The sequence below is a fragment of the Tenrec ecaudatus genome, chromosome 9 (genome assembly GCF_050624435.1).
Source record: "Tenrec ecaudatus isolate mTenEca1 chromosome 9, mTenEca1.hap1, whole genome shotgun sequence".
NCBI classification, from domain to species: Eukaryota; Metazoa; Chordata; class Mammalia; order Afrosoricida; family Tenrecidae; genus Tenrec; species Tenrec ecaudatus.
The window spans coordinates 63,237,502-63,250,607 of NC_134538.1; the positions used below are offsets into that span (position 1 = coordinate 63,237,502).

General features: G+C 39.5%; 1 protein-coding gene across 1 annotated transcript in view; it reads right to left on the minus strand.

Annotated features, from left to right (window-relative positions):
• HECW1 (HECT, C2 and WW domain containing E3 ubiquitin protein ligase 1) overlaps nt 1–13,106 on the minus strand; it is a 246,062-nt gene that overhangs the window by 12,882 nt on the left and 220,074 nt on the right. Inside the window, exons 22-23 of the mRNA XM_075557535.1 lie at nt 3,412–3,510; nt 2,302–2,431 (exon numbers count right to left, since the gene is read on the minus strand). Of these exons, the coding sequence (XP_075413650.1) occupies nt 2,302–2,431; nt 3,412–3,510 (229 nt within the window). The remainder of the gene's footprint in view (nt 1–2,301; nt 2,432–3,411; nt 3,511–13,106) is intronic.

A 13,106-nucleotide genomic window follows, 5' to 3' on the forward strand; every position in this document is an offset into this window, starting at 1 on the left:
GGGGAAGAATACAGCCTAAGAAGTATGTGGGGCACCATCAAGAGGAATAACTTATGCATAATCAGAATTTACAGAACAGGAAGAAACAATAACAAAAAGCATACAGAAAATTGTCAAAGAGTTGTTGGAAGGAAAAGCTTCAGTTGATTAGGCTTGCGATTGTGTCTATTTTCCACCATCTGATAATTTGCCCAAAGAAGGACTTCGACTCCGTTTTCTAGTCCTGAGTCATTTTGATGACCTCCTTTTGAAGAGAGATGGTTTAAGTAGTAAACAGATATAATTTTTCTAGATGCAGTGTAAAATCATAATGACTTAAGGATAGCATTATAAAAATGGGAATTCCAGAACACTTGATTTGTTCTTGTAGAACTTGTACATGGATCAACAGGCAGTTGTTTGAACAGAACAATGTGATAGTAATAATGAGATTTTTACATTTAGAAAAGATGTATGGTAGGGCTATATGATTTTACCTAACTTATTTAACCCATTTGCTAAACAATCTATGAAGCTGGGCTATATAAAAAGTGTGGGATCAGTATTGAAGGAAGACTTATTAACAACCTGCTATATGTAGATGGTAAAAGTAAATAAAAACAACTTGAAGCACTTACTGATAAGGTCGAAGATTATAACTTTCAGTATGGATTATGCCTGAACATGAAGAAAATAAAAACTCTCATAACTGGACCACAACAAACCCCAACATCATAAGTGGAGAAAAAATAGTTGTCAGTTATTTCATTCTAGTTGAATCAACAATAAATGTCCCTAGAAGAATCAGCCAAAAAAATCAAACTACATATAGTGGAAAAATCTAATGCAAAGAACTCTTTAAAGTTTTTAACGAGTAAGAATGCCATTTTGATGACTAAGATACACTTGTCTCAAGTCATGTTTTTTTCAGTCACCTCATAAGTATGTGAAAACCAGATGAAGTGGGAAAAAGACAGAATAATTGATCAATTTGAATCGTGGTATTCGTGAAGAACATTGAATATAGTGTGAGTTGCCTGAAGAACAAACAACTCATTCTTTGGAGAAATACAAGCTGAATGGTCCTTAGGAGCAAGAATGGAGAGACACACTTACTTTGGACACATCAAGAGAAAAGACCAGTGGCTAGGAAAGGCCATCATGTGTCATAGAAGGGAACCCATCAGGGAGGACCAGTGGCACAAAAGCCAAGACAATGAGCTGAAACACACTACAGACCAGTAAGCTGCTTGAGGACCAGGCAACAACATTTCTTTCATACATAAGATTGCCAAGTCAGAACTGACTCAAGAGCAAACAATAACACGCTCCTCCTTGATTTTATTACTGGGGACATTTGAAGTTTTTTTCCGAGTAGCTCGGTTCCTGTAGGAGACAGCATTACATTTGCATTTCCATACTAACTTTCTGAGTTTAGCTATTTGTATTTACTCTTTTCTGCGTGGGTAACATGTATCCACAGGACAAATTACAAGTGTTCTACAAGGTCATAAGGTGAGAAGTCTCTCTCACACCCATCTCCCGGCCACATAACCCTCCTCTCTGGGGACTTTCCGCTTCAACCTCTTTCCAGAGAGAATCTACGCCTGCCCCGAAGGACAGATATCTGTCCCCTCTTCCAAACAATAGCATATGACATACACTTTTCTGCATTATATTTTTTCAATTAAACATTTATCTTGTCAGCTGTTGCTTATGAATTGAAACCTGTCTTATTCTTTGTTGTTATTGTTGTATTTCTAGCACATTGCTTATTTTTATAAGTTACATGGAACTAGATGAGGTGAGTCTCTACAATCTTTAAAAGTTGTTTTATGCAACAATTCCATTGTGGTGAAATGATTTATTTAACCAATGCTCCATAGCTAGTCTTTCAGAATGTTTCAGATCTCTTGCAGGCTTGTCTGGCTCCATTCAACCAAAAGATTGAATATTATATAAATGTGGGTGGAATGCAAATGGGAAGCTTTAGGTTACTAAATAGGATCAAGAGATCTGCATTTTGGAAGAGTAGATTTTTGAAAGCTAAATGAAGGAAGGAATGTAGTGTTATATATACCTTATCTTTGTATCACACAGCTTACAAGCTGCTTTCCAATCCATTATTACATTTTGGACAATTTCCAGAAACCTACATGCCATAAAACCATGTCATAATAACAAAAAAGATGGACGGAACATGGACCACTTCATTAAAGCCAGTAGTTGTCAAAGAATTGTGTTTTTGAATGGTATTTTAAATGAGAGTCCTTTTCTATTTTAAAGAGAAAGTCCCTTTTCCAAGTGACACATTGCACAAACCTGCCCAAAAACCTCTTCATTCACAGTGAAAGTGAGATCGAGGATATCTGTAATGTTGTTGTCCTTCATCCACTGCAAGCTCTGGTGGAATTCCTCATCCAAATATTCCAGGTCACTCAAATCACAAGGCCTGGGTGAATTTTAATGGAGAAAGGAAGATAGTTACTGAACAAAAGACCTCCCAGAGGTCTTTGCAAAATGTGGTTATGCCACTCTTGGCTAAAAGATCTTAAACGTGTAACAGTTCCATACTTTTGAATAATACTGATGCCACACATTGATTGAATCATCTTTTGGGAAAGAAATACAAAAATTTATAATAAACTTGAAATCATTAGTGACTTGTGGATTCTTTCCCTGGAAATTGGAGTAAAGTAGCATTTTTATTTATATTTATTTACTTAAAATCATTTCATTGGGGCTCATACAACTCTTACCACAATCCATCCATCCATCCATCATGTCAAGAACATTTGTACCTTTGTTGCCATCATCATTCTCAAAACATTTTCTTTCTACTTGAGTCCTTGTTATCAGCTCCTCATTTTCCCCCTCCCTCACATACCCTTGATAATTTACAAATTGTTATTATTTTGCTAATATCTTACACTGTCCGACATCTCCCTTCACCCACTTTTCTGTTGTCCTTCCTTCAGGGAGGAGGTGACATTTAGACCCCTGTGATTGGTTCCCCCTTTCTCCCCCACCTTCCCTCCACCTTCCCGGTATTGCCACTCTCACCATGGTCCTGAGGGGTTCATCTGACCTGGATTAAAGTAGCATTTTTAAAACAACTAAGTTACAAATAGATCAATTCCAGCGACTAGCTTAGTGCAATCTTTGTAATGTTATTCTAATTCTATCTGAAAGAATCGTGTTATGCACAGAACATTAGGATTGGTAGTTTCCTACTACTGTGCTTACATAAACGTTCCCAATGTCTTTTATGATAATAAAACATTGATAGCGCAGCTAAACATTCGGAACAACAAATTAACAAGACTTTTGTGGTGAGGGCAAAACTGAAAACACGGCCAGCCATGGCCGAGGCACCGTGCCAGCTGTCGGGCAGGCAGGGTTGGGTGAGCCCTGCATCTGCTACACACTTACAGTCTCAGGAGTGCCTTATAGAAGGGCCTCGTGAAGAACGCGTCAAGCAGGTACTGATGGATCAGAGCCAGGCCCAGGATGCGGCCACTAAACCGGAACCTGAAACACAGACCAGGCAGAGAAGTGGATACGCAGGCAAGATGTTAAACTGTTAAACATTTCAAATTCTACTTGCATTGGGCACGTTTCTTTTGGAATTTGCCATTGGATGAAGCCAAGAGGGAAGGCCACTGCTCCGCCTCATTCTTGTCCACAGCTATGCCTCTGCGCTTGGCCCGCAGCCCTCCACCACTCTGCCTGCATGTACCAGATCTTTCCACCCTCAAAGCCATTGGCAGGTTTGGACCACAGGCCCATTTGTTTAGTAGTCAAGTGCGTCACCACTGTGCCATCATATTGGATAATTACCAAGTACAGCCATTGCCATGGAGTCGATTCTGACTCACAGAGACCCTATAGGACAACATAGGGTTTTAAAGGTTATCTTAAAATTTAAAAAAAAATCATTTTATTGGGAGCTCTTGCAGATAGCATAACATTCCATAGTTCAATCACAAAAAACAGTATTGTACAATGGTTACATCAGTTTCAAAATTTGGTCTCCTTTATCCCTTCCCTCCCCCAACCTATCGCCCAGGATATTATTATTTTTTTCCTATAATAGTTTTCCTTCCTTCCTTCCTTCCTTCCTACTTTCCTTCCTTCCTTTGCCATATCTTACTCAATCCAATATATCCATTCACATACAATTCTGTTGTTTGTTCCCACAGCGTGGGGTTCTCCAGTCATCAATGCTGTCAGCTCCCTGTGTCTCCCGCAAGGTTGTCATCTTTATGGAAGTAGACTACCACGTCACCCTCCCATGGAGCGGCTTATGGGCTTGAACCTCCGAACCTTCCCTTAGCCGCAGGGTGCTTTCACCACACCACCAGGGTTCTTTGTTGGATAATTAATTTTCTGTGATTTTTGCTTGATCTTGTCATGGGCCGTGCCCTCACTAGATGAGCTTCTTGTTTGCCTGGTCTAGCCCCTAAGGTGACCAGAAGTCCCGCTTTTGGCGGGACAGTCCTGATTTTTAACAATTTGTCCCACGTCCAGCGGTGTTTTAAAAAGTCCCGAGTTTTGGAAAGAATGCATAACAAGCTAGGGAGCAGCGGGAATGGGAAGGGAATATAGGGTTTTCGGCTGCCATGTGGCTATTTCGCCAGGATATGAGTTTTATATTATTTTTGTTAATTTTATAATGTTAAACTTTAATAATAACAAATAATTGTTGACAACTGATTATTGAGAACTGCTTATCAAAGTTTACATGGTTGATCAGTTGTTAGAATTCGACCACCATTGTTTGGACTTAATGAACAATGGCATTTTTTGGCATTGGCAACGACGAAAACATTTTCTGTCTCTCAGATGATACACATCATACTGCGTGCTAGTGCTAGTTAAACAAGCGATGTCAACAAATCAGCTATTCAGATAATGTAGGTAAGTACTTTATCTATTTATTTCATAAATACATAAATTTTCTTGAATTTAGCAGACAGTACTCGTATTATTTATATTTCATAGTGGCGGCAAAAAGTCTAGTGCCAGCCTTGAAAGTGACATTTATGACTTACGCTACGGCAAATTCAGAGAAAAAATAATACAAGTTAGTATTGTTATTATTTAGAAAGATAGGATTAAAATTAAAATAATAAAAATATGTAGTTATTTTATAGCAATCAAATTAATTTAATTTATAAACTAACAATAAACTATGTTCATGTAATTATGTACCTACGTGCTGTGTTTTTAAGCAATATGTATAGAAGAATTTATAATATAATTTTAAATTATTTTTTAAGATTTTTAACATAATGAGTAAGCAAAGAGAATGCAAATTCAATGATGATCTAAGAAGTGAATTTCCTTTTATTAAAAAAACCAAAAGCGATTATATGGTAAAATGTGAAAAGTGTAATGGTGAATTTTCTATTTTGCACGAAGATAATTTGCAGAATGATATTTGAAGAATGATAGTTCAAAGCACTTAGAGACACAGAAACATAAAGGATATTTAAATCCTGCTGCAACTTCCTCCAAAATACAGGAATTTTTTCAGAAAACAACTCATGGAGATGAAGAAAATAAATTAGCATTAGCAGAAGGACTTTTGTCTTTTCATGCTATTAATCACAACATTCCTTCAGGTCTATGGACTGTACATCATAAGTTGTCAAAAAGCTAATCAACAAAAAAATTGACTGTGCTAGAACAAAATCCAAGGCGATTCTGTGTAATGTGCTTTCTCCATATGCATTTTCAGAATTAAACAAAAATCTAAAAAAATTAATTTTATATCCATATATTCTGACACATCTAATCATAAGGATATAAAGTTATTTCCAACCATTATTAGGTGTTTTGATTCAGAAACTGGAATAAAAATTAGAAGTTCAGATTTTGTTTCTGTGCCCAGCAAAACTTCTGAAATAATTTTCAGTTCCATAATTAACATTTTGGAAAAAAACAATTTAAAACATAAAATGATTGCATATTGTGTAGACAACACGAACACAATTTTTGGAGGAAAGGTGAGAAGAGGTACAAATAATATTTTTCATAAATTAAACAAAAACCTTAATCAAAACATTATTGGTGTTGGTTGTGCAGTGCACATAATACACAACACCATTCAAACAGATGCTGATTTGTTGCCTGTAGATGTGGAAAATATTCTTATTAAAATATATTCTTATTTCTATATATACACTGTGTGCATTGAAATGCTTTAAGAATTTTGTGAAACTGCAGAAGTCGAATTTCAGAAAATACTTGGATACAGTAAAACACGCTGGTTAGCACTTTTGCCAGTAGTCGAAAGAATTTTGAAAATATATGATCCTTTGAAATCCTACTTTCTATCACAGGATAAATGTCCTAGAATTTTAGAAGAGTTTTTTGAAAAAGAATCTTCAAATATTTGGCTAGAGTTTGTACACAATCAAGCAGCTCTTTTTCAAAATGCTATAAAACTTATTGAAGGTGACAAAATTTCAGTAATCGAAGTAGCAAATGAAGTTAATAATTTAAAATTTAAGTGTCAAGAGCGGTTAGAAAATAATTTTCTTCTGTTAACTATCCGTAATAGTATACTCCAGCTAGAAGAACAAGGTGCACTCAATTGTGCAGATATCATGAATCACGGTAAAAAGTTCTATAGTAACTGCATAGATTATTTAGAAGAGTGGATGGAACATTACAATGGTATTGAACATCTTCATTGGGTTACATTAAAACCAAAACTTAATTGGAATGATGTGCAAAAATCATTCGATCATATAACTCAAAATTTCCCATATAGTAATATTTCCAAAAATGATCTTTTTAATGAGGTATCATTATTAAAAATATATTGATAAGGAAAAGGTTAAATCAGCAAAAATCACAATAGAGAACAAATGGTTATAAATATTTCATCATTTTGAAACAAACCATGTTCCATACAATAATGCACTAAAAATTGTGGAATGCACACTGTCTTTACCAGGAACTAATGCTGCGACTGTACGCATTTTTTCTACGTAAATAAAGTGTGGACATCAGAAAAATCACAATTAAGTGTTGAGATTTTGAAAGCCATTTTATGTGTGAAATATAATATAACAAATTCTTGTGAAAATTTCATGACCTTTTAAATGACAGCAGTCTACTAAAAAATTCACTCAAATGAGAAATATGCCAAAGGATAAAGTAATACTATACATAATTTTTAATGTATTATATTTGTAAATTATACTTATATTGAAATTAAAAAATATATTACAATACTACTTTTGCATTCTATGAAAATTTTGTTGCTCCATATAGACCAAATTTTTAATCAAAAACAACCCCCCCACCCAGTCAATGGTGTCCTGCTTTATCAATGTTAAAATCTGGTCACCTTATGTTAGCTGTCTGTACCACTCTGAGACTCCACTTCACAAAATTCCACTATTAAATAGCTGCTAAAAATTGTTAAAATGAGTAGATTATTTGATTCTATACAATAAGCATGGTTATAAATAACAGCACTTTAGGATGGCATGTTTAAAGTAATTGGTTAAAACATTTAATTCTTTTCATATGAATATAATATGAATATTAACTCAGAAGAGATTAGCAGCAACCAGAATGTCAGTAAAGGTGCTCAGAGCAAAGTAGCTGTGTAGGCTCCTAAGAAAATCTAGATCATTGAGAATTCTGGAGGTCAGGTCACACTCCCCGCACTGCCTTATTCTTCTTTCCTGGACGTCTTAATAACCGGCAGCCCCTGGACACATCACCCTTGCTCCGCAGAGATTTGTGGAAACGACAATAAAATGCCAGTTGCCAAAGAGTCCACTTTGATTCATGGCTCCTGTTCTCCAGAGGGTTGTCAATGCCCGATTTTCAGGAGCAAATTGGGGTATTCCCATAATCTCGGGTCTTGCAAAACTTCTCATAGTTATGACTGTCCATTTCACAATGAAGAAATCAAGGCTCAATAATAAGATTAGAGCTGGAACCAGGATACAGACCCATTTGTATCTGATACTAGGCCAGGCCTATCCATTTTTTGCCCATTTTGAGAAAGTGAAGAGCGGGTGATCAGTATATCTGGGATCAGGCTGCCTGGTGTGTGACGTTCTACATCAGCGGTCCTCAACCTGTGGGTCGCTACCCACTTGGGGATCAAATGACCCGTTGACAGGGGTCGCCTGATTCATAACAGTAGCAAAATTGCAGTGATGAAGTAGCAACAAAAATAATTTTATGGCTGGGGGGGTCACTACCACATGAGGAGCTGGATTAGAGGGTCGCAGCATGAGGAAGGTTGAGAACCACTGGTCTACATGTATTTAATCTCCATGTACTCAGATTCTTCTTCCAGAAAATTAGCAGATAATATTCTCTCTTTGGATAGTAGCTATTATTGCTATTATTATTTCATATCCCTCTTTGTACTAAGTAGAAATATTTTGGTTTAGGTATCAGAAATCCATCTTCAAACTAACATTAGCCAAGTGGAGTCTTCATTATAAGGACATGGCTGTGTCTCATAGAATCCACATGTCAGAATGTGGTTGGATCTCAGGAACATGAGATTCTGAGGCACTTGACTCCCTGCTCGTTTGGCCATGCCTCTACTTCACACCCCTCCCCATCCAACATCTAGCTACCCTTGGCTCCTCTCTGCACCTGCTCTTTCTCTTTCACTGCCAAGAATTCTCATGCTGTACATCCTGAAGTTCAAGCACCTAGAGATACCAACCTGACTAATTCTGACTGAGGATCATAGTTCCAACAAGGTTCCCTAATTGTCCCATCGCAGGTTGGATGTTGGATGCCTACCCCGAATCAGTCAATACTTACTAGAAGTATAGGGTCTGGTGAGTAAATTTCAAAGCCTGATGTCTGACTTAGCAGTTTGCAAATTGGATCACTCTTGTTTGCCTCTCAACCAGGAGCTGAGGTCCAATGAGATGCAGGAGATGGTTCATTTCTAGCACAAGAGACTGCAATGCAGACTGCCAGTAGAGAATGGTTGAGTTGGGACACGTGGAACAGAGGGTAAATCCTCGGTATGGTGTGGCACTGATGTCCCACATAACGGTCCTCTAGTTCTTTAAGATTTCCTCTCCTTATTTTTAAGGGCTTGATGTTTTTTACCTCATGTTAACTTTCCATATGCTCATTTGTATATTTAAGATCACTCGATACATGGAAATCAAGACAGAGGAAGGGGAGCTGATAGCACTGATGATTGGCCAACCCCACCAAATGGGATTGAACAGTAGAACTGTATGTGAAAGGATATATTGGAATGTAAGACATGTCAATTAAAAGCGTATTTTTAAAGGAATGGTTTATTTGCCTCACAGGGGTAGACCATAACATGGAATTTCTAAAGACAAAATTGTCCTGGTTTTACAAGCTGACATGGACAACTGGTAGGCACTCGATCTTCTCTCAGGACTGTGAAAGCCAGCCGCGCTGGTAACACGGTCTGACTTTACATACGCACAGACAGCACGGCTCTTGGCACAATGCACGGCTAGAGCGTTGAATGCTGAACTACGATCTGGACTGTGTTTTATATAAAGTAGAATACGGTGACTGTATAATGCAACCCAAAGAAGATCTTAAAAGGCATACGTTGGAACGGCCCTGGCATACGATTCCGCAGAGGAAAAAGACAGGGCTCCCACGAATAACTGCTCTTTCTTTCCTTATCTCGAACAGCTATTATTGAAAAAGATGATTACATTCTCTGTTCACACAGGTTGAAAATGCGTGTGAATGATGAGGTAGAAAGAAAACAATCTTCTTTCCTTTCTGGATCTGAGACAGCATGCCCTCAAGCATCGTGAGGAGATAACCGATGAGATGCCACTTCACATGCACAAGGGAAGCTTCTGTAAAAAATCAAGAACCAAAGCCCCAGAAAGTATTGGTGAGGATGCCGTCAGTTGTTACCCCCCTCCATTGCTGGTGGGAATACACAGTGACAGAGCCATTGTGGGAAGCAGCGCGCTGGGTTCCTCAAAAAGTGAAAGGGAGAGTCCTCAGATGACCCGGATATGCAGTCCTGGCCACAGACGCAACGTGTTGAATTAGGGGCTCAACTGGCTATCTGGGCAGTGTTAATAATTGGTGCCAGGCCCTACCGTTTGAGAACCCTGTGTATGCTTGCGTGGCCTCAGTCAACCCCTTCCTTTCTGACAGCCCGAGGGATCCTCTTTGATCTTGATAGCCAGTCCTGCCCATAGGCACGACACTGCTGCCTCTTTTTCTCTGGGCTAATATTCTGGAAGTCAGAACCCTGGTAGCGCAGTGGATTGATTACCTGTTGTTCTGCTAACTACAAGGTCAGCAGTTTGAAACCACCAGCTGCTTGGTGGGAGAAAGACGAGGCTTTCTGTTCCTGTCAAGATGAACAATGTCAGAAATCCAGAGCAGCAGTGCAATTCTGTCCTGTAGGGTCACTGTGAGTCAGAATCGGCCAGATGGCAGTGAGTTTGAGTTTATTCTGGAAATCACAACTGATCTCTGCTTAGTCTCTGTTCTCAGAAATAGTGGCTGTGCCTTATCCTCTAGTGCTGCTGCTTCTGTCTCAGGTTCAAGGTTTGCTCCTTGAAGTGGCCAGTGCTCATTTTAATTTTGTTCCTTTGTATTTTTCTATTCTGTTTGCAGTACCTTAGGGGAGAATTGCTGAGCTCTGAGATTTTGTTGGGGGTGCTTTAGAAGTTTACCACCTATCTTTTAAGCCTGAGGATGGTGAGATCGTGGTGGGTCCTGTGGACAACTGCCAATACTCAGTCTCATCTAGACCACAAGTGTTGCCCACTGTACTTTACCAAACGCTTCTCTGCTTCTTTGAGCTTTAGCGTCCTTCTTTGCAATTTTCTTTCAGCTGCACCTTTGCCTCCTGCAACCAGACCAGGCATGGCTACACATGCCTGAATTCATTAACTTCTCTTCCCAGAAGGGCCCTCACTCCCAGGTAAGCCAGCAGCTTCAAATGTGTATAGCATGGAGGTCACTGAGGAGAAGAGGAGACAAGTCATGCTGCCTAGTTTTGTGCACCTAATGTCCAGACCTGCATGCCTACTATGCCACGTGAAGTCACACAGGACCCCCCTTTCCAGTCCATAGATGGGTGTTCTCAACTATCCCTCCATTCTGGTTCACCTGAGGGACAGAGCTCGCCGATGGGTCAGGAATAAGCTAAGGCAATCACCTTCCACTGGAGGAAGTGAGAAAATGTCTCCCTGTGAGTCAGTTTGGGCATAGCTCAAAAAAGTCACTCCCCGTACTCAAGTGATCTGAATGTGTCATCACCATAAGACCTATTTCTGACTTCTAAATAGATATGCAAACTATTCTTTCTATTTATTTACCTGTAAGTGATGTCTTTCTATAGAAGCTCATTTGGACCTCAAACAACAACAACAAACCTAACAACAGCAAAAACAAACACACTGCCATTGAGTCAATCCTAGCTCCTAGGGATCCTGCAGGACAGAGGTGAACTGCTCCCGTGGGTTTCCAAGCGATGCATCCCTATAGTATCTGAAAGTGTCCTTTTCCTCTGTGGCTGGTGGGTTCGAACTGCTGACCCTTGAGGTTAGCAGCCCAAGGAGCGCTTCAATGGGCCACCAGGACTCCATTTGGAATCTCCAGTGCCACGTACAAACAGATCATCTACATAGCAACATACCTAGAAGTTCACAATTAACAGAAAAAGAAAATCCTTTCTGTAGGGACTCAGTCAAATACGAGACATGTTGGTGAGAAGGCGTGCTCCATTTTCACTCAGGGGCAAGCATAGGGACAGCTCAATTTAATGTCCCTGGCACCATAAAAACAATGCAAGAAACAAATGAACGAACTCACTGCCAGGTTAGAGTAGAACTTCCCCAAGCGGGTTTCCACGACTGTCACTGTAACCTTCACCTTTCTCTCCTGGAGCCACTGGTGGCTTGGGACTGCTGGCCTTGCAGCTAACAGGCCAGTGTATGACCCACGGTGCCTCCGGGACCCTATCACTGGCACGATAGTGGTAGCAATGTCTCTTGGTTTCTGATGTGAGCTCTTTGCCTATCAGTGGTTTTCAGTATGCTTGCTGTAAGGTCTTGTTGCTTGGTACTGCAGCCCATCCATTCCCTCCTCTAAAAATAATACAAGATGTGCTTTGTTTGGGTTTTTGGCATAAAGAAAAATACAAACAACATAGAAAGTCCAAATATAAATAAACCCACTCTATCAGCCAAAGGCAGACTCTGTTACCACAAGGGGATCCCTTGAATATCAAATAGAGAGCCTGCAGAGATGTTTATGTCACAGAATTAGGCCACACATGTTCTTTTGTCACATCTTCTTATCTTTTCAAAAGATAGTCAGGAGAACCTCACATATCTGAGAACATAGCGTATCCCATCCCTTCCATAAACCATATAGCATGTCATTGTATGGATATGCGGAAGCTGTTTCATCCTTCCCTTACTGCTGGAAGTCTAAGAAGCTGTCATCTAGACCAGCTGTTCAGAGGTACTGGGGGAAATTCTGTCTCTAGTGGGAGCCCCGGTGTCATACCGGATTATACATTGGCCTGCTAACCACAAAGTTGGCAGTTCAAACCCACCAGCTGCTCCTCGGGAGAAAGATGAGGCTTTGGTTCCCAAAATGTATGGCCATTTAAACACAAAGGGGGAGTTCTACGTTGTCCTATAAGCGTGCGAAGAGTCAGAATTGACTCGATGGCTGTGAGTTTGGGGTTATGGTTTGATCTCTTCAGTGTGCCATGTAAGCGTAGAGACCATGGGAAAACTTTCAAAAGCGGGCACACAACTGTCTCTATTAACTCTGGGACCCTGGGCATGCGGGAGCTTTTCCAAAGAGGGCATATGCTGCCCGTCCAGTGCACTCACCTGTGCTGAATGCCTCACCACAGATCTGAGAGAACTTTACTGGTCTCCACGAAAACAACTATGATTAAGGCAAGATATTGGAAATGAACCAACATTCTTAGAAAACATTAATCCTAGTTCCATCCAGACTTTGTGCATTTTACTGAGAATCAAAAGGTGAGTTTCATTCGTTTCTAGAACATGTGATTCTCCCCTTAAGTGTATAACCATTTGTTTATCTGATTACCTTTTGAGTTTGGATTCATTGACCATGGT